Source organism: Protomyctophum bolini (genome assembly GCF_963924005.1).
Source record: "Protomyctophum bolini genome assembly, chromosome: 20".
NCBI classification, from domain to species: domain Eukaryota; kingdom Metazoa; phylum Chordata; class Actinopteri; order Myctophiformes; family Myctophidae; genus Protomyctophum; species Protomyctophum bolini.
The window spans coordinates 33,166,710-33,193,402 of record NC_137881.1 but is presented as its reverse complement, the minus strand read 5'-3'; the positions used below and the strand labels follow the sequence as shown (position 1 = coordinate 33,193,402).

The 26,693-nt window shown below is 44.9% G+C and overlaps 1 protein-coding gene and 1 pseudogene across 2 annotated transcripts in view; one reads left to right on the top strand and one right to left on the bottom strand.

Annotated features, from left to right (window-relative positions):
• LOC308335345 (1-phosphatidylinositol 4,5-bisphosphate phosphodiesterase beta-3-like) overlaps nt 1-2,388 on the top strand; it is a gene marked incomplete at both ends in the record, with an annotated part of 68,935 nt that extends 66,547 nt beyond the window's left edge. Inside the window, 4 exons of the mRNA XM_080792365.1 lie at nt 152-306; nt 650-811; nt 1,813-1,912; nt 2,234-2,388. Of these exons, the coding sequence (XP_080648491.1) occupies nt 152-306; nt 650-811; nt 1,813-1,912; nt 2,234-2,388 (572 nt within the window). The remainder of the gene's footprint in view (nt 1-151; nt 307-649; nt 812-1,812; nt 1,913-2,233) is intronic.
• A 662-nt stretch (nt 2,389-3,050) lies between these two features.
• Nucleotides 3,051-9,271, bottom strand: LOC308335344 (bifunctional UDP-N-acetylglucosamine 2-epimerase/N-acetylmannosamine kinase-like; annotated as a pseudogene). Its single transcript has 3 exons — nt 9,234-9,271; nt 6,977-8,777; nt 3,051-3,079 (listed from the first exon to the last, which is right to left on the bottom strand). The product of its transcript is annotated as a bifunctional UDP-N-acetylglucosamine 2-epimerase/N-acetylmannosamine kinase-like (transcript).
• Nucleotides 9,272-26,693: the final 17,422 nt, after the last annotated feature.

Below are 26,693 nucleotides of genomic sequence, written 5' to 3'. Positions count from 1 at the left end.
AAGGTGTTTTCACTTTGTGTGTGTGTTCTCACCCCCTTGAAAACGTCGTTCTCGTCTAAAGGGACACCAGCAAAAGATACTTTATTTTGCCGTTTTCTATGAACACCGTTCTCGTGTAAAGGGGGTCTCTCTCTCTCTCTCTCTCCATCAGACCTGCCCATGCAGCTGAACATGGGTGTGTTTGAGTACAACGGTTGCAGTGGCTACCTGCTGAAGCCCGAGTTCATGAGGCGGATGGACAAACACTTTGACCCTTTCACCGAGAGCATAGTGGACGGGATAGTGGCCAATACGGTCAAGATTAAGGTGAGAGAAAAAAGGTCACAGCCGTGTGAAGTGAGTTGGTGCAGCTCCATGTCGGGGTCCCCGGGGGGTCCCCGGAACTTCCAGACCCACAGGAACGAGCCCAGGGTGCCGGGCCGGTTCCGGCGAGCCGCCCCGCGTCCGAAACAGTCGAGAAATAGTGGTCAATATATATGTATATTCGTGCATCAGAAGGAAAAATAAATTCATGTGTCCTTTTTCAAATGTTTAACATTCTCTGCACGTCCCCGAGTCACACTTTAATAAAACTCTATACTAGCCACTTATATTCAATTGTGATCTCCACGCGGTTATAATCAGAAAAGCACTAATCTGCGCCCCGCAGGTGATCTCGGGGCAGTTCCTGAGCAACAAGAAGGTGGGCGTGTACGTGGAGGTGGACATATTTGGACTTCCTGCCGACACCAAGAGGAAGTACAGGACGCGCACGTCCAACGGGAACTCACTGGACCCCGTCTGGGACGACGAAATGTTCGTCTTCAATAAGGTACGATCCTATCTCTGTCTGGGACGACGAAATGTTCGTCTTCAATAAGGTACGATCCTATCTCTGTCTGGGACGACGAAATGTTCGTCTTCAATAAGGTACGATCCTATCTCTGTCTGGGACGACGAAATGTTCGTCTTCAATAAGGTACGGTCCTATCTCTGTCTGGGACGACAAAATGTTCGTCTTCAATAAGGTACGATCCTATCTCTGTCTGGGACGACGAAATGTTCGTCTTCAATAAGGTACGATCCTATCTCTGTCTGGGACGACGAAATGTTCGTCTTCAATAAGGTACGATCCTATCTCTGTCTGGGACAACGAAATGTTCGTCTTCAATAAGGTACGGTCCTATCTCTGTCTGGGACGACGAAATGTTCGTCTTCAATAAGGTACGATCCTATCTCTGTCTGGGACGACGAAATGTTCGTCTTCAATAAGGTACGATCCTATCTCTGTCTGGGACGATGAAATGTTCGTCTTCAATAAGGTACGATCCTATCTCTGTCTGGGACGACGAAATGTTCGTCTTCATTAAGTTACAGTCTATTTTGATTGGTTGGTGTGAACCAATCGCCGCTTTGGCAATGCCCATCCCAGAAACGGCTGCCGTGGGAATGGATTTCAGTCTGAATAATGACGTGAAACGAAATGAAACTTCAGGCTGAGTGTCAGGCTACTCTGTGGTTGCTATAACAACCTATTCAAACTTCTGCCACCTCCTGGGGCGGTACTGTACATCATAATTATAGATTGCGGGTTTTCAGCCAGTCCACGCAGTTTCTGCAGGAACTGCTTTTCTAGTTGTGTCGTTATTATTGTTTTCTGCCGTGTGTGTGTGTGTGTGTGTGTGTGTGTGTGTGTGTAAGTGATACTGCCCCACTCTGGCCTCTCTGAGGATAGCATACTGTACATATTACGGTATCGTTTTTATGCTGTTGTATGTTATTATTATGTTTAGTTTCTAATTCTGCTGTGTGTGTGTGTGTGTGTGTGTGTAGGTGATACTGCCCACTCTGGCCTCTCTGAGGATAGCAGTGTTGGAAAAAAACGGCAAGTTCATCGGTCATCGCATCCTACCTGTATCTACTATCAGACCTGGTTAGTGCACGCTATCATAACTATCATTTAGCTGGGACCCCCTGGCATTCCCACAAGGACCCCACTTTGAGAACCACTCAATAAAAAAGATGAAGATAAAAAAAATATGTTTATTTGACAGGGACAATACAAAAAACAATCTATGAAGTTATAAGGCAGGCTAATCTTATCTAAGACCAATATTTAAAACATTTATATGTATATTCTGTAATAAAGTAGATGGTTAAACATTGTCTCTCAGGTTATCACTACATTATTAAACATTGTGTAATGTCTCTCAGGTTATCACTACATTATTAAACATTGTGTAATGTCTCTCAGGTTATCACTACATCAACCTGAAGAACAAAATGAACCAACCACTCACTCTGCCTTCACTGCTGGTCTATACCGAAGCACAGGACTACATCCCTAATGAACACCAAGGTAAATGCACTACAGACTACACTACCCACAACCCCTCACTACATCCCTAATGAACACCAAGGTAAATGCACTACCCTACCCACAACGCCCCACTACATCCCTAATGAACACCAAGGTAAATGCACTACACCCACAACCCCTCACTACATCCCTAATGAACACCAAGGTAAATGCACTACCCTACCCACAACGCCCCACTACATCCCTAATGAACACCAAGGTAAATGCACTTCACTACCCACAACGCCCCACTACATCCCTAATGAACACCAAGGTAAATGCACTACACTACCCACAACGCCCCACTACATCCCTAATGAACACCAAGGTAAGAAAACCCACAACCACCCTGTGTATCACAATGGCTGGAACTGTGCGTGCGTCCGCGTGCGCATGGGTGTGTGTTCGTTCTCCAGAGTATGTAGAGTGGTTGACCAACCTAAAACCTTGACGATTATTATTCTGGGTGCCTGCCATGCAATGGCAGAAACACAGGTTGAAATCCGCAACACATACTTAATCGTCGTAATAATAATAATAGAGACACAAAACTTTGACGTCTATGGCCGGCCGCACGGTTTACCAAAGCCCCACACATCGAAACGTGCGGCTCGGCCGGGAATGGTGTGCTTGTGCTTTTCTTTCCGTTTCGGAAAGCAAATTCCGATGCAAAGTCAATGGGGAAACGTGGGTAAAAACAGAAAACGACACGTTACTTGGGAGCCACATTATTCTGGCATACTGTTACGTAGAAACACGATTTAAACGTCAAACAGCACACGAGGCAATCAACTTTGTTGGGGTTCAGACGGAATTCGAATACGTTGCACGGTTTGCCCGCAATCGCAGTTCAAAGTGTGTTTTGTCTGAGCAAAAATCTCGACTTAGAGTGTCGCACGCCCAGAGAGAGACCGGCTCAGAGTGAGAAGCCACTATGAAGACTGTACCGAAATTCTCCGAACAAATCGTCCTCACGGCCAAAATATTAACTTTACACGCATGCGTTTAATGTGTCATAAAACTCCATGTTAACTGCCTGAATGATTCAGCAATTTTTTCATCACAAACACAATTTCTTAACTCGCTCTTATAACCACTTTTTTTATCGTACCAATACCACGATCGCACACGGCGTACCTTAATGTCTCGGGTCACTCACGGCGAAAACAAAAATCGCATTCGACGTTTACTTTTTGCGATAGAGCAATTTGTTCGGACATACGTTCTCTCACTGAGTCAGTGTGCTTTTAACTTTCAATAGTGTTTGCATTCGCATAGACTAACCCTAGCCCAGGTGAAATTGATACTTCGTTAATGATTCAAGGTCAAGTTGAACACCTCTCAAACACGCGCACACACGAACGCACATGCACGCACATGCACACATGTGCACGCACACACACACACATTGAAAGTCAATGGAGAAATTGGGGAAACACGTAACTCTGTCATTTCTCGACCGTTTCAGAAGCAGGGCGGCTCGCCGGAAACGGGCCGCCCCCCTGAACGAAACCAAATGGACCCTTACAGCTCAGACGTCTTAGCATTAGCATGTTAGCATATTAGCATGTTAGCATTAGCATGTTAGCATGATATGTGATAGCATTAGCATGTTAGCATTAGCATGTTAGCATGATAGCATGTTAGCATTAGCATGTTAGCATGATAGCATTAGCATGTTAGCATTAGCATGTTAGCAGCATGTTAGCATTTTAGCATGATATCATGTTAGCATTAGCATGTTAACATTAGCATGTTAGCATTAGAATGTTGGTGGCAACGTAATGCGCAAAAAACTAAGACAAAATACCCCATTGAAAGTCAATGGGGAGACCTGGCTCACATGTAACCAAATGCTCTCTTCTGAGAGGCTAAATGTCATCAAATGGTGGTCCAAGGCTCAAATGCTGCACAGACTTGGCGAGCTTCAGGCACTAGAGTTCTCATCGGGCCCGAAATTTGAAGCCCGGCACGGCCCGGCCCTAACTGGGTCAGCCCGAAGCCCGGCCCGGCCCTAAAAAATACCATAATGTTAGGCCCGAAGCCCTATAAAGCCCGACAAAGAAAAAAAAGAACGCCACTTTTATTGCATGGCCAGCGCAGCAGCATGCGCCGTCAGTGGTTCACTGACGGCGCATGCTGTTGCGCTGGCCATGCAATAAAGTGGCGTTCTTTTTTTTCTTTCAGTGTGTGTCTGTGTGAGAGTGAGAACGGTGTTCAATGGACTTATCGCCGAAATAAAGGATTTATGTAGCTCATTTATGTACCATTTCCATATCATTCTAATGGATTCCATTTCCAGTGGTGGTGAGTAGGCTACTGTAGCTCCCCGTTTCCTCTGAAGTGAAGCTATGTCCAAGACCCCAAGTATCGTCCCCGTTCGGTGTCCAAAAGAACAAACATAGCCTACAAAGTTTACAAACCATCCATGCACCCGCTCATGGCGTGTCTCGACTCTCGACAGCTTAGAGATCTGTTATTTTAAATCGGGCACATATAACGAGGAGCGCCGCTGCCGCACTGAGGGACGGCGGTTATAATACTAATCATTTTGTAAACAAATAGCCATTAGCCTGTAGCCTGCAGTGGACTGTAACATTGCGTGGTCAGATCATACACTACAGAATATGGATCGTTGGTGACTTGACTATATGACGTTGATTAGGCCTAATGATTAGGTTATTCATCACAGCCAGCTGGGTTTAACGAGATGGCTCAGTGCAACTGTTTTTGTTATGTTGCAGTCTATCGTGTGATAATCCGATTGATTTATAAAACATTTAGCATTATGAACTGAAGCTCATTTGGTGCGCCGCAAACCAGAGGCCAGCCAGCGGTATAAACATTAAACAACCACCCCACCGTTCACTTCTCTCTGCCTGCGCGCAGTCAGTAATCCATTCCAAGCCCCCCACCTCCACTCCTCCGTCTTCCTCCTGTCACAAGTGAATCGCCATAGCGCAGCCCTCTTCATAATAAATACATACTTGTAGGCTATATAGCCTACACATTACACAAATAACGGAATTGCTATTTTTATTATAATAACATTTTTGAAAAAAGAAAAAAAGAAAATCACGGAAAATCACAGAGCCCGAGGCCCGGCCCGGCCCGGCTAATTAGCATATTTTTTGGGCCCGGCCCGGCCCTAAAATGTCGGGCCGGGCCGGGTCGGGTTCGGGCAGAAAATGAGAACTCTATCAGGCACCCAGAAAAAAATCTTGAAATTTTGTTTCTAGGTGAATCTATTATTATTATTATTAAACATGATGCAACTTAGCTAATGCTAACATGCTAACATGCTAATGCTATCATGCTAATGCTAACATGCTAATACTAACATACATGCTAATGCTAATGCTAACATGATAATGCTATCATGCTAACATGCTAATGCTAACATGCTAATGATAAGATTTCTGAGCTGTAAGGGTCCATTTGGTTTCGTTCAGGGGGGCGGCCCGGTTCCGGCGAGCTGCCCTGCTTCTGAAACGGTCGAGAAATGACAGTTACGTGTTTCCCCGATTTTCTCCATTGACTTTCAATGTGTGTGTGTGTGTGTGTGCGTGCACATGTGTGCATGTGCGTTCGTGTATGCACGTTTTTAAGTGGTGGTCAACTTGACCTTGAATCATTAACAAAGTATCAATTTTACCTGGGCTAGGGCTAGTCTATGCGAATGCAAACACTATTGAAAGTTAAAAGCACCCTGACTCAGTGAGAGAACATATGTCCGAACAAATTGCTCTATCGCAAAAAGTCGAATGCAATTTTTGTTTTCGCCGTGAGTGACCCGAGACATTAAGGTACGCCGTGTGCGATCGTGGTATTGGTACGATAAAAAACGTGGTTATAAGAGCGAGTTAAGAAATTGTGTTTGTGATGAAAAAATTGCTGACTCATTCAGGCAGTTAACATGGAGTTTTATGACACATTATGATGGTACACCTGTCGCTTTCAGGGCTGTAGTTCACGTACCGTATGTATCTGGGCTGTGGTTGTGACATTGGGTGAAAGAGGACGAGTGTGGCTACAAAATTACCGAAACCCATGCGTGTAAAGTTAATATTTTGGCCGTGAGGACGATTTGTTCTGAGAATTTCGGTACAGCCTTCACAGTGGCTTCTCACTCTGACCCGCTCTCTCTCTGGGCGTGCGACACTCGTAAGTCGAGATTTTTGCTCAGACCAAACACACTGCGATAGCGGGCAAACCGTGCAACGTATTCGAATTCCGTCTGAACCACAACAAAGTCGACGGCCTCGTGTGCTGTTTGACGTTTAAATCGTGTTTCTACGTAACAGTATGCCAGAGCAATGTGGCTCCAAAGTAACGTGTCGTTTTCTGTTTTTACCCGCGTTTCCCCATTGACTTTGCATGGGGCATTTTTCGTGTCGTTTATTGCGAATTACGTCAGCACGGTAACCCGAAACGGAAAGAAAAGCACAAGCACACCATTCCCGGCCGAGCCGCATGTTTCCATGTATATATTGTGGGGCTTTGGTAAACCGTGCGGCCGGCCATAGACGTCAAAGTTTTGTGTCTCTATTATTACAACGATTAAGTATGTGTTGCGGATTTCAACGTGTGTTTCTGCCATTGCATGGCAGGCACCCAGAATTACGATAATTTCTCTACTGAGCCAGTGCTCTGCGCTCCAAACACCATTAGCAGCTCCTAGTAAAGCGGGCTCGTCCAGGTCAGAGGTGAGAACCTTGGTGCTGGAGCAACGGGCCCTCTGGGAGACAAAGCGTTGGACTGGGCCCTGGTAGTAGGAGGCGAGCACACCGGACAGGATCACCACGGATGGGTTGACTATGTGCACGATATTGACGATGCACGTGCCCAGTGCCCTAGATGCCTTTTCAAGAAAAGCCACGGCGTCGGAGTTGCCCTGCTTGGCAGCGTGTATGAGGTGACCGGCGTTGAGCGGCTCCTTACCGCCCACTTTCAGCCTCTCCGCCTCTCTCTGCAAGGACATTCCAGATGCGTATGCCTCCACGCAACCTCTGCCACCACAAGTGCACTCGGGGCCGTCGTCCAGCAGTGACACGTTGATGTGACCCAGTTCTCCGGCGCAGTGCTCGCTGCCACGGACCAACTGTTTGCGCTGGACGATGCCTCCTCCGATGCCCGTTACGGTGACGACGGAGACAAAGCTCTCCACTCCCTTGCCGTGCCCGTACGTCCTCTCGGCCAGTGCGGTGCAGTTTCCGTCTTTTTCCACCCAGACGGGCAGTTGCAGCTCCTTGGAGACGATGGTCCGCAGGTCCACCGACGACCAGTCCGGGATGAGCTCGGTGGACTGGAGGACCACGCCCTTCTGGTGGTCGACCAGCCCCTCCCGTGGACATGCCTATTCCCAGTATCTTACACTTGTGTAAAGAGGCCTCCACCAGGACCTCTTTACACAAAAGCAGTATGAGCTGGATCCTGTCCTCGTACTTTTCGGGGTTGGGGCGCATTATCGTGTTCAATATGGTACCATTGCTGACGATGGCCACTCGGAGGTTGGTTCCTCCCAGGTCCACGGCTAGAGCGCTCAGTATCCCCGGGATGGGGACCATGTTCTAGGAGCTGTGGCCGCGGTGGGGAAGCATAAGGACTTCCGCAGGGGCTCATCCAGATCGATTTTCCGCAGGAACCCCAGGATGCGTTCCACCGCGTGTCCGTCGCCGTAGATCATAGAGCAGTCGTAGTTCTTTCCAAATTGCTGTTCCAGTGCGTTGCAGATCTCACTGTGGGTGTTGGCGTCTCTCAGGTGCAGAACGTTCTGGCCCGTTTCTCTGCCGGTCTGTCTGGTGCCCAGGTTTACGTCGGGCGTTCCGAAGGCTCCGGCCTCTCAGACGCCACAGCTGCTGTTTCCGATCACGCAGCCGGCACTGGACACCAGCTGGACGAAATCATTGAACGGCACGTGCTTCACCACCTTGAAGTTAGTGTGCCTCTCGATGCCCTTCTCCCTGATCAGACGCACCATATGCTTACTGCCGGCATCTACATTGGGGTACAGAAGGAGCGTCTTCTTGTTGAAGGACCTCAGAGCGTCCAACATCAAACCATAGAGCTTTATGGAGTTTGGGTTGTCCGTGGTCACGGGATGCAGCAGTGCTACTACGTAGTCATGTGTGTGAACCTCGTCTCCCAGGTGGCGTTTGATGGTGCCCGGGAGGACGCCTTGGTCAAGCGCTAAGAGCAGCTTGTCGTAGGAGGGGCATCAGGCCATCAGGATGCGCGAGGCCATCAGGCCATCAGGCATCAGGCCATCAGGATGTGCGAGGGGTCCTCGCACATTGCGACGAGTCGCCGCTTGCCGGTGTGCGTGCAACAGGCGTGGTAGTGGGCCAGCTTGCTGATGGCGTGGTGGATGGAGTCATCGATGGTGGATAACCATAGTGGATAACTATAGTACAGGAAGTGATCCTGGTTCGCCCATTTTCTACATGTTTGCAACACAGCAACATGTTTGTGTTTTCTGAAGTTCCATCCAAGGCCATCTGCTGGTTTCTAGCCCTTTGAGTGGCAAAATGTTTTTACACTTTTCTATAATAAATCCGGTCCATGTACAACACATTTGCCTGTTCCTTGGAGGAGACTTATGGGAGAGAGTTTAGCTGGCTGTGGAGCCCAATTAGGACACAGAGTCACGTTGGGTGAAACAGCACAGTAAAAACATTGCGCTCTGCGAGGGACCACAACCAGCTATTGGACATTGGCTAGAGAGCCAGTCACCCCTTTGAGTGGCTAGTGCAATCATTAGCACTCTGCGAGTGACGTACACTCATCTTCACCAGCCCTATCCAGTCAACATAATGGAGACATCACAGGTATGGAAGCAAGTCAATGAGGAAACAAAGTCATCCTCCACTCACTCAAAGTCATCAAGAAGGCTGACTGTTGGATCATCAGCACAATCTTCAAGATCATCTGCATCAACCCAACTCAACAATGGCAGCAGCACAAGCGCTAAAATGAATCCTCCTTCTTCAAGGTGCTTCTGCCTCTCAGCACAGGAAGGGCAGAATCTTTTTTTTTTTTTTTGTACCGGCCGGCCGGCCAGCGGGTCGGCCGGCCGGTGGTCGGCCGGCCGGTCGTTTGATAGGTCGGCCGGTCCGTGGATAGGTCGGCCGGTCCGTGGATAGGTAAACACCGTCGGCCGGTCGTTTTAAGGGTCGGCCGGCCGTAAACATTTTTTTTTTGGGGGGGGGGGCCCCCAGGGACCCCCAAATGGTAACTCTGTCATTTTTCAACCGTTTTGGACGGGGGTGGTCTCATTTGAATCGTGTCGCCCCCCCGGGGGCATCCTTGGGGGTCTCAAAGTTGGGGGACCCCCCGGGGACCCCCAGGGACCCCCAAATGGTAACTCTGTCCTTTCTCAACCGTTTTGGACGGGGGTGGTCTCATTTGAATCGTGTCGCCCCCCCGGGGGCATCCTTGGGGGTCTCAAAGTTGGGGGACCCCCAGGGACCCCCAAATGGTAACTCTGTCATTTCTCTACCGTTTTGGACGGGGGTGGTCTCATTTGAATCGTGTCGCCCCCCCGGGGGCATCCTTGGAGGTCTCAAAGTTGGGGGACCCCCCCGGGGACCCCAGGGACCCCCAAATGGTAACTCTGTCATTTCTCTACCGTTTTGGACGGGGGTGGTCTCATTTGAAAAGTGTCGCCCCCCCGGGGGTGTCTTTGGGGGTCTCAAGGTTGGGGGAACCCCCGGGGACCCCCAGGGACCCCCAAATTGTAACTGTCATTTATCTACTTTTTTCGACGTGGGGGTTAGCTTGTTGCACTTCCTCACTCATCATTTTCATTGTAATGGATTTATTGACATTCAATTCAAATTGTCATTTATTTAATCATGATGCATTTAATTTGTATAACAGCATTTTAAAAATCAAATGCTCTTAAAGTTAATTTAGACTAAATGTCAAGGCAAAATTGTGTTAATATTTATTCATATATTTTCTATGATGAATTATACAGTTATAGTTTATGTGAGAATAAATTAATGTAAAATACACAAATGTTCAAACATGACAAATGACTCAAGTTTAAAATCAGGACAAGTTGACGTTTAGGAATGTATATTTATTTTTGCGTAATCAGTCTTCTTTTGCTTTACATATACAATGACCGTCCATTTTAGGTTTTTTTTTTCAGTCAGTTCCATGTCATTTTCCAATCATTTTCTGTTCTTTTTATTTTAGTCAGACGATTCTGTAGAGGAGTCTGAAGATTCCGCCGTGCTAGTCTCACCAGGCTGTAAGGACATATAGGATAACAAACATTAATACATTTTCTGTTGATATCAAAATATTTGTGTGTTTGCAACCCACTGCAGAGTGTGTGAATCCCCTAAACTTTTTAAATCTTTTTTAAGAATTGTTCCTTGAAATTCTACAATGTTCGTTTTTGTAAAGTCCATATTAAAGCATTACAGTACATCGCAACGAAAAAACCAACACATTACAGTGCAACAGCACATTTTAAAAACACATTATTTTTCAGTGCCATATTCATCAATCACCTTAGACACACGTGATCTTAACCTAGATGTATTGGTCTAACATGTCTTATTTACCTTTGGCAAGCTTGATTTAGTTCCATCCGGTGTATTCATATATACACCGGATATTCATATATATATGTATGTGAACTGCTGATCTAAAATAAAAAATAAAAAATATTTTTAATTATTTGAAACCAATTGCACATGCAATTATTGCATTAACTTTTAGAGCTAATCACTTAATCAAAGAAAATAATTCTAACATTTTCCATTTCCAGTCATTCGTATTGCCAGCGTCAGGAATCTCATACATACAATAGTATCCATTTCTACTAACCCCAGTTTTGTGTAATGCAGGGTAATACTTACATTGATCCTTTCATAAGAATTGATTCTGTGCGAAATCTGTTAGTTTCCATTTTTTTGTAGCCACAGCAAGGTAACCTTTATTAAAACAAACGAAAAGATCACGTAGAGTCATCATGTTTGGATATTTGGATGTTTCATATTAAATAAAAAATCTCCATGCTACTCTTGTTATAATGTTTACTCATTCGAGCTATAGTTAAGTTACCTATATTTTATTAATTACAGTTATCATCACAGTATTATAATATATTATATCTTGGAGCACATTACCTTTTCCAAAGTCATATTTTCAAAATTGACTTACCTCCGGCATCAAGACATTTGTGTAGAAATCTTCATTTCCGTCTTTCAATTTTTCATACACCTTCTTCGTATTTCTTTTACTCAGAAACTTTAGAAGTTTTTCCCTCTGTAAATACAAAGACTTTATTACATTCCTGCAATGACATGTCATTAGGGGGATGTGAAAAACATAATTATTGGTATATCAAACGGTTACTTACGTTTGCTGCAACGTAACCCAGAAACACACATTTATATGAAAAACACAAGAGTTGACTTGAAAGCTTTGGACATGTTATGATAACCACGCCTTTTCTAGACAACGAAGATCTTCCACTAACCACTATGTCTGATGAGTGGTCATTTTTAGATTGTGTAATCGGGTTTTTGGTGAGTTTTCTTTACCTGATTGTATTGTGTTGTGAGTTTAGTTTTTTCGCTGTACAGAATGACAAAAAAGGTCACGGGCGCATCGGACGTTGTGATTTTTCAGGGAGGCTGCCAACTCGTGACAGGGAGTCCTAAAAACTGCTGAAATGTTTTGAAAAAATGTGGATTCTTTTTTTAAACATTATTTTTTTCAAATATGACAAGATGTTTCACTTGTGCTGTGTGCTTCATTATGTAAAATGTGTTTGAAATGAAATGTAATGTGACATGTTTTGAATTACGTTCAAGAAATAGTCATTGTCTTAATATTATTACGTGAATTTGATATGAATTGATTCGCCAATTTAGTTGCTAATGAATGAATGTATGAAATACTTTCTTTTAACTCATGCATAATTGTAATGTTTTAAATAATGAAATAAAAATGTAAAAGAAAATGCATGAGAAAAAAAATGGGTATTCGCTCTTCGCGCTTGCGCACATCTACAGTACCCTGTTGAATGCATATTCCATACACTTGAATATAAACACATTGTTAAGATAACATTGTTCATTTCTGTCTAACATCAATGGGAACTAGAGATGCTAAGTGCTAACATTGATAAAAGCTAAAGTGCATTAATTTGCCGTTGCAAAGAGTCGTTTCTGACCTTACATCATAACGGAAGTGACATTGAGTGTACTGGCGAGGTTTGACCACAGTGGGTCGCCATGGCATTTCATTTTCTGCCACCAAAATGTGGAACGCCCTACCAACAGTCATTAAGACATGCAAATCCCTTGACTCCTTCAAAACCGCCCTCAAAGGGCACCTACGAACGGCTGCAATTAGAAACTGGCCCCCCACCCACCCATTTTTCCCCTCACTATATGTTTCTTTTCCCTTTTCACCTCCTCTATGATGATTTCCTGTTTTGACCATATAGTTGTGTATATTCGTACGTCTAATTGTTTTGATGAATTGAAAATGGTGGGCCCTATTGTAAACAAGTGTAATGCCTTATGGTGCCGTACACTCACAGTTAACAGTTGTATTGAGTTGTACTTGAAATGAACTGTAATTCTGCAAACTTAATAAACCAATCAATCAATCATGACTTGAAAAAGAAGAGACTTTAGTGGCTTGTATATCTGCTGTTAATGGTGTGTTTCGTCTATTTTTGTATTCAGAGGTAACACAGCTGATGGAGAAAACAGAAGACATGGTGGGACGAGAAGAAGAATGGAAGAAGAGAGAAGAAGCGATGAGAGTGAGGATGCTGAGCTTCGTGGTGACGGAGCCAGAAGATCCAACCCATGAGACAAGACCGAAGACGCTGTTTGAAAGACTGAAAAGAAATAAGACATTAACAGTAGAAGAATGGAACCGACGAGAAGATAAATGGAAGAAGAGAGAAGGAGCGACGAGAGAGAGGATGAGAGAGAGGATGCTGAGGTTCGTGGCGACGGAGCCAGCAGATCCAACCCTGCCAGAAGAATGGAAGAAGAGAGAGCAGGAGATGAGGGAGAGGATGCTGAGGTTCGTGATGACGGAGCCAGAAGATGCAACCCCGTCGGCTGGTAGTAGATGGACCAGCATGGAAGATAGTGAGTATCAGTCAGTAGAATGGATCTGCTAACAGACGTCAGTCCAGATGTCTGGAGGAAACCTCATAACTCAATTTTTGAGGTTTTTGTCTGCTAAAGCAGCTAACTCCATCCACCTATCTCCCTCTCAAACTGTCTGCTATAAGCAGCTAACTCCACCACCTCTCCCCCTCTCAAACTGTCTGCTATAAAGCAGCTAACTCCACCACCTCTCCCCCTCTCAAACTGTCTGCTAAAACAGCTAACTCCACCACCTATCTCCTTCTCAAACTGTCTGCTAAAGCAGCTAACTCCACCACCTCTCCCACTCTCAAACTGTCTGCTATGAAGCAGCTAACTCCACCACCTCTCAAACTGTCTGCTAAAGCAGCTAACTCCATCCACCTCTCTCCTTCTCAAACTGTCTGCTAAGGCAGCTAACTCCACCACCTCTCCCCCTCTCAAACTGTCTGCTGTAACAGCTAACTCCACCACCTCTCCCCCTCTCAAACTGTCTGATAAAACAGCTAACTCCACCACCTCTCCCCCTCTCAAACTGTCTGCTAAGGCAGCTAACTCCACCACCTCTCCCCCTCTCAAACTTTCTGCTAAAGCAGCTAACTCCATCCACCTCTCCCCCTCTAAAACTGTCTGTTAAAACAGATAACTCCACCATTTATCTCCTTCGCAAACTGTCTGCTAAAGCAGCCAACTCCACCACCTCCCCCCTCTCAAACTGTCTGCTATAAAGCAGCTAACTCCACCACCTATATCCTTCTCAAACTGTCTGCTAAAGCAGCTAACTCCACCACCTCTCCCCCTCTCAAACTGTCTGCTAAAGCAGCTAACTCCATCCACCTCTCTCCTTCTCAAACTGTCTGCTAAGGCAGCTAACTCCATCACCTCTCCCCCTCTCAAACTGTCTGCTGTAACAGCTAACTCCACCACCTCTCCCCCTCTCAAACTGTCTGATAAAACAGCTAACACCACCACCTCTCCCCCTCTCAAACTGTCTGCTAAGGCAGCTAACTCCACCACCTCTCCCCCTCTAAAACTGTCTGTTAAAACAGCTAACTCCACCATTTATCTCCTTCTCAAACTGTCTGCTAAAGCAGCCAACTCCACCACCTCCCCCCTCTCAAACTGTCTGCTATAAAGCAGCTAACTCCACCACCTATCTCCTTCTCAAACTGTCTGCTAAAGCAGCTAACTCCACCACCTCTCCCCCTCTCAAACTGTCTGCTAAGCAGCTAACTCCATCCACCTCTCTCCTTCTCAAACTGTCTGCTAAGGCAGCTAACTCCATCACCTCTCCCCCTCTCAAAATGTCTGCTAAAACAGCTAACTCCACCACCTCTCCCCCTCTCAAACTGTCTGCTAAAGCAGCTAACTCCACCACTTCTCCCCTCTCAAACTGTCTACTGTAACAGCTAACTCCACCACCTCTCCCCCTCTCAAACTGTCTGCTAAAGCAGCTAACTCCACCACCGCTCCTCCTCTCAAACTGTCTGCTAAAGCAACTAACTCCACCACCTCTCCCCCTCTCAAACTGTCTGCTAAGGCAGCTAACTCCACCACCTCTCCCCCTCTCAAACTGTCTGCTAAAGCAGCTAACTCCATCCACCTCTCTCCTTCTCAAACTGTCTGCTAAGGCAGCTAACTCCACCACCTCTCCCCTCTAAAAGTGTCTGTTAAAACAGCTAACTCCACCACCTATCTCCTTCTCAAACTGTCTGCTAGAGCAGCTAACTCACCACCTCTCCCCCTCTCAAACTGTCTGCTATAAAACAGCTAACTCCACCACCTCTCCCCCTCTCAAACTGTCTGCTATAAAGCAGCTAACTCCACCACCTCTCCCCCTCTCATGCAAGTAATTGACAACATATAAAGTCACAATACCAACTTTGATGAGGCAGTATTGCATCGTTTAAAAAATATGTATTTTTTTTTAATTTCCTTTAAAATGTATATTTTTAATTTCCTGAAAAATGAACATTTTGGAGTTTTCTTACTGACAGCAACGATATTATCTTAACCCATTTTGACCTGGGAACGATTCTAATGTCTTCTAAATCCTGACAGTTTTCTGAAAAACCAGATGTTTCTATGTCAGTCGTTCTTAATCATTTTCATGTCAAGGACCCCCCCAAAATATATATATGTATTTGGCTGCCGACCCCTGTCTGAAAATATGTTGTTCCAGAGACACACTCCAGAAGCAAAGATTTGAGTTGCGCCACATTTTCACGATTTTTCAGAAATAGCAGACCTACAAGCTTGAGCTATGAGCTTGTAGATCTGCTATTTTTCAACAGCTAAAGCATAACATAATGCTTAAAACACCAAAAGGGGTTCCCGCCCAAAATGGGTTAATATTAATGGTTATAATAAAGCTTAGTTGTAGTTTTATGTTCTTGTATTTTCATCATTGTCTCGTTGCGTTCCAGTGAGTGTTGCAACGCTGTCTGAGACAGGAAGTTTACACGGCTGGTCACCTGACAAGATTTCATCCTCGCGTCGTGGATCAATAGCGTCCTCTTCAGGACACGGCAGCTGGTTCACTGACATGGCTTCGTCCTCGCGTCCTGGATCAATAGCGCCATCTTCAGGATACGACAGCATGAGCCAGGCCTCTGACAGAGTTTCATTAATGAAGAAGATGTTTCAGAGACGGAAAGGAAAGCAAAGATTGACAGAAGAAGACTGGAAAACACGAGAAGATCAATGGATGTGGAGAGAGCAGGAGATGATTGACATGATGGTGGCGTCTGTGGTGATGGAGCCAGAAGATCCAAGAAGAACCAGCATGGACCTCAGTCCTCCAAGGAGAACCAGCATGGACCTCAGTACTCCAAGCAGAACCAGCATGGACCTCAGTCCTCCTAGCAGTGAGTATCAATATCATTTGAACTACTAACTTCGTCCCACTACTAATCGAGGACCTCCCTATAGGGGAGACGCCCGAGAGGCATCCTAACCAGATGCCCCGAACCACCCTAAGCTGGCTCCTTTCCAGGCGAAGGAGCGGCGACTCTACTCCGAGTCTCCCTCGCGTGACTGAACTTCTCGCCCTATCTCTAAGGGAGATGTGTGTCTTCTGATGAATTGAACATGGTGGACCCTGTTGTAACTTGTAAACAAGTGTAAATGCTTTATCAGTGTGTCGTCCACAGTTAACAGTCTTTGTATTGAGTTGTGCATTCATGTGGAATGTACCCGTTCTGCAAACTGATAAAAACACTCAATTAATGTCCATTCCAGTAGCGAAGGTATTTTTACTGATGCGCCTTATTCAAGTTAAATGACCAACAGGAAGTTACCAGACGTTAGCTCACGCAAAAGCAATCCTATATCGCGGGAAGATCGCGGATTTGTGGATCACCCGAGGCATGATTTTATCTTTAACCGCATTCAGAATCGGACGTAAATAAAGCTTGTTTTCAATCTGGGATTAGGATCAGAGATAAAAGGCTATCGCTAAACTGATGTGTTAAGACCTGAGGCCCATTCTACAAATGCCTTCTATATATCATTTTCTTCGTCTGCCAAGGACCCCCAGCATCATATATATATATTTGGCAGTGGACCCCCATCAGACCTTCTTTTTGTGCCCGCAAGAGATGATTAGTACAAAATAAATAAAACTAAATTATTATTATTCAAAAATCACTTTTTAAAATAGCAGATGTACAGCTGTTGCTGTCCAGCAGGGGGAGTGGTTCTACCAGGCTACAGATGTACAGCTTGCAGCGTAAATCCAGTGATTGGTGGAACGCCATGTAAATGTCTTGCTGTCTTGTGTTCCAGTGATTGGTGGAACGCCATCTGAGGCAGGAAGGTCACCCTACAACAAGGTTTCCGATTGGCTGAAGATGCATCCTGGACCAATAGCGTCCTCTTCAGGAGCTGATGTCACGACTGTAGCTCCTCCTCAGCCAATCGCGTCCTCTTCAACACCTGATTTACCAACTGAAGCTCCTCCCCAGCCAATAGCGTCCTCTTCAGGAGCTGATGTCACTACTGTAGCTCCTCCCCAGCCAATAGCGTCCTCTTCAGGAGCTGATGTCACAACTGAAGCTCCTCCCCAGCCAATAGCATCCTCTTCAGGAGCTGACATCACTACTGTAGCTCCTCCCCAACTGGTGAGAGATGAGGATTTACTTTGACATCAGTCACACACATTACCATACATATGATTATTGTTATAATAATTACTTGCGCAAGCAGAGCGCGCAAGTAATAATTTCGCCCGGTCTCTTCAACGTGACAGCCGTCAACCATTTGATGGGTATGCAAAAAAAACAGCAAATCTGTGCCTGGTTTGCTGGGACCAGACTACACAAATGACCATATGTCTTACGTCATCATTTAGAGCTAGTCATACGTATACTATACACATAATCAGTAAAAATAAAATAGCATTGTGCCTGATCTGCTGGGACCATAGTACGTGGTGTGTATATGTATGACTAGCTCTCAATGATGACTTAAAAAAAATTGTCATTTGTGTAATCTGGTCCCAGCAAACCAGGCACAGATTTGCTGTTTTTCTTGCATACCCATCAAATGGTTGACGGCTGTCACGTTTTGGCACAAAGTAACCACAGTATACTGCTAATCAAATTACAACTACATACTCTATATAGTATATGTATATGTATACGTATGTCTTACGACATCATTTAGAGCTAGTCATACGTATACTATACACATAATCAGTAAAAATAAAATAGCAAATTGTGCCTGATCTGCTGGGACCAGAGTAAGTGGTGTGTATGACTAGCTCTCAATGAACCATATTTAATAATACTAGCAAATAGTTACACCTAATAATTAGACATTTCAAACGTTCCTTCATAGAGATATTGAGATTCCACATTTACAGAATAATTATACTGTATAACATATTTAATTCAGTTTATATACCTTTTTTTCATCACATATCAATGATTTATTTTTCTTTAAAAAAATAAAAAGGGATCCAGAATATATCTACATCGATAAAACTGTATTTCTTATATAGATAGAAACTTGAACCAGACTTAATAATACTAGGTGTTTATATGCATAAAGTAGGTAGGTAGCAAATAGTTACACCTAATAATTATACATTTCAAACTTACTTACAGATATACTGAGATTTGACAGTTTACAGCGGTCGAAAGTACTTGCGCGCTCTGCTTGCGCACTAGTTGGCCATTTATGGCCTACTAGTGTGCAACAAGCAAGTATGCACTCGGCAGAGTGCAGTTCTAGTTATTATTATTATTACATTTATCACATTACCATACATATGATTATAATTCTGGGTGCCTGCCATGCAATGGCAGAAACACAGGTTGAAATCAGCAACACATACTTAATCGTAATCGTCCTCAAGACACGAAACTTTGACGTCTATGGCCGGCCGCACGGTTTACCAAAGCCCCACAATATATACATCGAAACGTGCTTTCTGGTCTAGAGGGGCGGGCTCGGCTGGGAATGGTGTTCTTGTGCTTTTCTTTACGATTCGCGTTACCGTGCCGACGTAATTCACAATAAACGACGCGAAAAATCCCATTCAAAGTCAATGGGGAAACGTGGGTAAATACAGAAAACGACACGTTACTTTGGAGCCACATTGCTCTGGCATACTGTTACGTAGAAACACGATTTAAACCTCAAACAGCACACGAGGCCATCGACTTTGTCGTGGTTCAGACGGAATTCGAAATACGTTGCATGGTTTGCCCGCTATCGCAGTTCAAAGTGTGCGTGGTCTGAGTAATAATCTCGACTCAGAGTGTCGCACGCCCAGTGAGAGACCTGGCCCAGCCAGCGTGCTTTCTGGTCTAGAGGGGCGGGTAGCCTGGCCAAGCCAGCATGCTTTCTGGTCTAGAGGGGCGGGTAGCCTGGCCCAGCCAGCGTGCTTTCTGGTCTAGAGGGGCGGGTAGCCTGGCCCAGCCAGCGTGCTTTCTGGTCTAGAGGGGCGGGCACGCATGGAGCAAGCGCTGGAGAATATTGGTTCACTGATCAGAGCCGCTGCCATCTTGGTAGAGTAAGGACAATGTAAGGACAATGAGATCTGAACGTGTTCTGAAGGAAACCATACAGCAACAGCAATGGACCCCGACAGCCCATCTCACACAGCCGGAGAGATTTGATATAATGAAAAGATACAATGAATCGGTTTCGCCCCATACAGCATTCCCAAGAGTGACTTTAGTGTGAATAAGGACTTTTAACCGGCAAAATTTCCCAGTTTGTTCCACTTTGAATGTACTTTTCCCGGATTTATAACTTATTACAAATGTGTGAAACTGTGTGCTGTCTTTTAATTATCTTTGCAGCTCTAAACTTTCACAAGCCTCTCCAACACGGAGCTATAGCTCTGAGACAGAATTACCGTATATCCAAAGGTTATGTTTGTGACGTCATCCCGACAACCAGGCCGCTATTAGGCTACATGTTGAAGTGATTTTGTAACGTCACCGATTATCCTTCATTGGTTAGGCTTCAATGCTGAGGTGCAGACAGACAGACAGACAGACAGACAGACAGACAGACAGACAGACAGACAGACAGACAGACAGACAGACGGGGATGGGCCTGTTCTCTGCTGCCTGAGTCACGGAACCCAAGGCTCTGCACGGCCCGACCAATCGGCATACATTTTAGGCTAGGCCCTGCCCGAAAACGTCGGGTCGGGTTCGGGCAGAAATTGACAACTCTACTGGCAACGCATGTTATAACATCGACCAAAGAGTCAGGACTCAGCCAGCAGTCAGTTAGCAAGGATATTACATCTGTATGAGCTGACGCTGTGGAAAAGTCTTGGGTTCATCTTTGTCTAATTACTGATTTTATTTTCCCTTTCTCTATATTCTCTGTAGGGTACGATGCCTTTGCATGGCGAGCTGGAAGAATGTCCTGTTACAGAGTCACTGTCCTCTCTGGAAGTTCATGCTGTTACAGATTCACTGTCCTATCTGCCTGGTTCTCACAGCTTACCGTCACTGAGCCAAATCCCACGTCTAGAGAACAAGACCGCTTTCAGAGCAAAGCGCTCCCGCAGTGTAAACGATGTCACACTACTACTGGACAATACACAGACATTTACACCCGACATCGTTCTTGTGAAAAACAAGGAACGCTACAGGTTCCACTGCACCCACGCTGGACTGTTCCAATGCAGCGTGACCGGCCTGGGGTTTAAGATGGAGACAGAGGGAGAGGTGACTTACGGGACAGTCCCGTGGCACCGGGGCCTTCTGTCCCAGCTGAGAAAGAGGCCCGCAGGACCACTGTTTGACATCAAAGGTCCTCAGGGGTCCGTGTGTCAGTTGCAATTTCCACACTGTGAGATCCTCTCCACGGGTGGAGGCAAGTCCTTGTCTGTTGTCCATGTGGTGGATGATGACGGCGTTGAGCTGATCAAACCCCGTGTGGTCACAGAAACTCATGTTATCATAGATGTAACCGGGTTGTCTTTATTTGGTCTCATCAGGGAGATGCTGTTCGGGCCCAGGCCTATCCAGGCACTGGTGTCACTGTTTTATACACCACCGATTGAGCATGATGATGACCCCATGTCAACGCTGAATGTACTGCTGCTACCCAGCAATGTGGTGCTGAGTGACGTGAAGAAGGAAAGGAAGGAGATGCACGGAGAAGAGATTTACATCGAAAAGCCTCCATGCGTACTAATCCCAAAGAAGAAATATACCCTCTCCACCTCGCATCGGGATGATGCCGTCGTCATTGAACCACACAGAGCAGGCTTTGAAGTCGACAAATCGTGCTATCACAATTACATCTCAACGTTTCAAGTGACTTTAGAGAAAAGGATGAAGATGGTCAGGCTGCTTCTAAGGGACTGCGACACCTCTGTCTGTGCGTGGGAAAGCTGCGTGAACTTTTCAGCTCCTGCTGTGAGAAAACAACAGAGCCAACGTGTTCAGCACACACCGAGTCTCGCGGCAGAAGAAAGACTGTATACCGTGCGGAATAGCTTCATCGACAGCATTTCGGACGCCAGTCTCAACGTTCTCCTGGACAGACTCTTTGCCAAGGAGGTGTTAACCGAAGCTGAGCGGGAGGCGGCCGCTGGGGAGCAGAGGAGAAATGTCAAGGCACGTATTGTCATCGACACAGTGAGGCACAAAGGACCTGATGTGAGTTCTATAATGATAGTGCTTCTCTGTGATCTGGACAAGTGCCTCTCTAAACATCTTGGGTTGATGTAGAACTGGACTGCTCCTTAACCTGGCCTAGAACACTGAACACGGGTGAATTTAATCCAGACAATTATATTCTTGTAATTGTCTTAATGTTGCTGATGTCTGAGGTAGGCGGGTCTTTCAGTACCTTCATGATGCTCAGTGACATCATAATGTTGCTGATATATGTATCTACTGACCACCAGAGAATGGTCTACAGACCACCAGGGAATGGTCTACTGACCACCAGAGAATGGTCTACAGACCACCAGAGAATGGTCTACTGACCACCAGAGAATGGTCTACTGACCACCAGAGAGGTCTACAGCAGACCCATAAGGTTGGAGAGCCCTGCTGTACAGTATGTAGGCTATTGTAGGACTGACTGTACAGTACAGCATCCTTTACTGTGATACATGATACATGTACTTGATTTGTTTTAGTAAATGTACAGATGCTATATGTGACGTTAAAATAAAGTTTTAGATCTATTATGAGAGAACGTGTTTGGAGATAATTAAGTGGGCTGCTGTCTGTCTGTCTGTCTGTCTGTCTGTCTGAAATAAATCATTAACATGGAGAAACGTGAAACACATCTTGATGACATCATCAAGATGTGTTTCACCATGTTAATGATTTTTCAGAATGAGGGGACTTTTGTATAATTTCCACTCAACAGCTCTAAGGTATATTAACCCATTCTGACCTGAGATCAGATTCTAGAAATGTCTTCTACATCCTGACAGTTTTACATTCTGACCTGGTTCTAAAAATGTCTTCTATGTCAGTCGCTCTTCGATTTTTCAAAAATAGCAGACCTACAAGCTCGTAGTGCGCAACTCGGTGGCGCGCTATGAGCTTGTAGATCTGCTGTTTTTCAATAGCTAAAGCACGACATGATGCTAACACCAAAATGGGTTCCCGTTCAGAATGGGTTAATGAGTAAAATGTTGAAAATGAGTGGTATTGCCCTTTAAACCCCACACAGCATTGGTATTCTGGGGACAACCAACAATACCTCGCTTTCTGGCTCCCAAATTATATGGAGTCAGAACTACAGACTCACTCCCAATCTAAACTATGGAATTATTATTATTATTATTTTACTGTGAATAAATGACCGTTCACTTGCCAGCCTTGTTGCATCCTTTAATAACCCCTAGACATGTAAGGGAATGTAACAATTGAGGGCTCGTCCGGTCCACAAGTAAAGGCCCGGTTTGAAAAGTGCTGGCTGAGTGAATTTGTTTATGGTGCTTTAATAAGGCAGTGGAGATGGCGACCGTTGGCCTCGATGCGTCCGTGGTGGCATTAGGGGGGGAGAAAGAAACAGTTAACTTCCCATGAAAACATGAACCTTGGTCACTCAAGTCAATCCAGGGAGAGGTAAGCAGAACCCAGCCTCCACCGGGCTATAGGCCTAACCCTAACCCGGGGAGACCCAGCTAAACCCCTTATCCCTGAAGCTAAACCCCTTATCCCTGAAGCTAAACCCCTTATCCCTGAAGCTTATTTTCCTTTGTTTACTATTTTGAAAAACATTTTTTTAATGTCTCAACATTAAAAAGGAAAGGGGGGTCTCAGAGTGTGTGTGTGTGTGGGGGGGAGGCTCAGAGTGCGTCCACTAAGGAAAGTAGGCTTTCTAATGACACAACCCGCCTTTGTTTTGGTGAGTAGCAAAAATGTTATTTACGCTAAAGACGATAGGCTGGTCTGCATTCATGCGAACGGCGGAAGATGAGAGTAACATAGCTCTAAATGCAACACATTAGAGCTATGGACCAGAGCATTAGAGTTATGGGCCAGAGCATTAGGAGCTATGGACCAGAGCATTAGAGCTATGGACCAGAGCATTAGAGCTATGGACCAGAGCATTAGAGCTTTGGACCAGAACATTAGAGCTATGGGCAGCGCATTAGAGCTATGGACCAGAACATTAGAGCTATGGGCAGAGCATTAGAGCTATGGACCAGAACATTAGAGCTATGGACCAGAACATTAGAGCTATGGACCAGAACATTAGAGCTATGGGCCAGAGCATTAGAGCTATGGACCAGAACATTAGAGCTATGGACCAGAGCATTAGACCTATGGACCAGAGCATTAGAGCTATGGACCAGAACATTAGAGCTAAGGAACCAGAGCATTAGAGCTATGGATCAGAGCTAAGAAACCGCCCTCCCCCCTATTGTTCTTTACTGTTATCGTACAATAACAAAGGGAATACGATAACAGTTGATCCCTTTTTATCTAACTGTGAATTTGATGCTTTTTGTCTTTAAATGATCTGATGAATTGAGCATGGAGCACCCAGATGTATGAGCTAATGCTCGCATGCTAACAAGCTAATGCTAACATGCTAATGCTAACATGTTGATGCTAACATGCTAGCATGCTAAAGACAAACTATTGTGAGCAATAAACAACATTGCTAGGAACTTGCTTTCTGAGGTACTGCTGGGATTTGAACCCAGGGTCTCCTGTTTACGAAACAGGCGCTTTCACCGCTAAGCCACAGTACCTACCCAAAAGCCTGATGTTAGAGATAGAAGATGTTATTCTCTGATAAAGTAAATGAGTTATTAAAGTTCTAAAAATTCATATTTTAACCTGCATGCTATATTTTACATATGAAACAAGAAAAGTCTCCATTGTGATTAGAACTGTGGCCAACAGCACAAACTAGTTGAACTGGACCTCATCTACATAATTGAAATTATCAGAGTCTAATAGTTTAGTCCACACTTCCGTATCATGAAATGTCAATTGGCTTCGCCCGATGTGGGGCTCGAACCCACGACCCTGAGATTAAGAGTCTCATGCTCTACCGACTGAGATAACCAGGCACGAGTACCATGTTCACAGCTCCATTCTTTCACCAAATGTAAAGAGGTCTGTGAGAAAAAGTATTATAGGTAATACACAATAGTTAAGAACTTGCTTTCTGAGGTACTGCTGGGATTTGAACCCAGGGTCTCCTGTTTACAAGACATGCGCTTTAACCGCTAAGCCACAGTACCTGCCTAATAGCATGATGTTATTGATGACCTGAGATTAAGAGTCTCACGCTCTACCGACTGAGCTTACCAGGCACACATACTATTACACAGATGCATTATTTCACCAGAAGCATCTCTGTAAATCTAAGCATGCATGCAACATTTCAATCAAATGTCAAGAGGTTCATGAAAGAAAAACTATTGTGAGCAATAAACAACATTGCTAGGAACTTGCTTTCTGAGGTAATGCTGGGATTTGAACCCAGGGTCTCCTGTTTACGAAACAGGCGCTTTCACCAGCTAAGCCACAGTACCTACCCAAAAGCCTGATGTTAGAGATAGAAGATGTTATTCTCTGATAAAGTAAATGAGTTATTAAAGTTCTAAACACATTCATATTTCAACCTGCATGCTATATTTTACATATGGAACAAGAAAAGTCTCCATTGTGATTAGAAATGTGGCCAACAGCACAACCTAGTGGACACATTCAACCTGTAGAGAGCAGGGTTATGACCCATTTTCTGCACTTTGTAGCATATTTGCATATAGTTGAACTGGACCTCATCTACCTATTGAAATGATCAGAGTCTAATAGTTTAGTCCACACTTCCGTATCATCAAATGTCAATTGGCTTCGCCCAATGTGGGGCTCGAACCCACGACCCTGAGATTAAGAGTCATGCTCTACCGACTGAGCTAACCAGGCACGAGTACCATGTTCACAGCTCCATTCTTTCACCAAATGTAAAGAGGTCTGTGAAAGAAAAACTATTGTGGGCAATACACAATAGTTAAGAACTTGCTTTCGGAGGTACAGCTGGGATTTGAACCCAGGGTCTCCTGTTTACAAGACAGGCGCTTTCACCGCTAAGCCACAGTACCTGCCTAATAGCATGATGTTATTGATGACCTGAGATTAAGAGTCTCATGCTCTACCGACTGACCTTACCAGGCACACATACTATTTACACAGATGCATTATTTCACCAGAAGCATCTCTGGAAATCTAAGCATGAATACAAAATTTCAATCAAATGTCAAGAGGTTCATGAATGAAAAACTATTGTGAGCAATAAACAACATTGCTAGGAACTTGCTTTTTGAGGTACTGCTGGGATTTGAACCCAGGGTCTCCTGTTTACGAAACAGGCGCTTTCACCAGCTAAGCCACAGCACCTGCCCAAAAGCATGATGTTAGAGATAGAAGATGTTATTCTCTGATAAAGTAAATGAGTTATTAAAGTTCTAAACACATTCATATTTCAACCTGCATGCTATATTTTACATATGGAACAAGAAAAGTCTCCATTGTGATTAGAAATGTGGCCAACAGCCCAACCTAGTGGACACATTCAACCTGTAGAGAGCAGGGTTATGACCCATTTTCTGCACTTTGTAGCATATTTGCATATAGTTGAACTGGACCTCATCTACATATTGAAATGATCAGAGTCTAATAGTTTAGTCCACACTTCCGTATCATGAAATGTCAATTGGCTTCGCCCGATGTGGGGCTCTAACCCACGACCCTGAGATTAAGAGTCTCATGCTCTACCGACTGAGCTAACCAGGCACGAGTACCATGTTCACAGCTCCATTCTTTCACAAAATGTAAAGAGGTCTGTGAGAAAAACTATTGTGGGCAATACACAATAGTTAAGAACTTGCTTTCTGAGGTACTGCTGGGATTTGAACCCAGGGTCTCCTGTTTACAAGACAGGCGCTTTCACCGCTAAGCCACAGTACCTGCCTACTAGCATGATGTTATTGATGACCTGAGATTAAGAGTCTCATGCTCTACCGACTGACCTTACCAGGCACACATACTATTTACACAGATGCATTATTTCACCAGAAGCATCTCTGGAAATCTAAGCATGAATACAAAATTTCAATCAAATGTCAAGAGGTTCATGAAAGAAAAACTATTGTGAGCAATAAACAACATTGCTAGGAACTTGCTTTTTGAGGTAATGCTGGGATTTGAACCCAGGGTCTCCTGTTTACGAAACAGGCGCTTTCACCAGCTAAGCCACAGTAC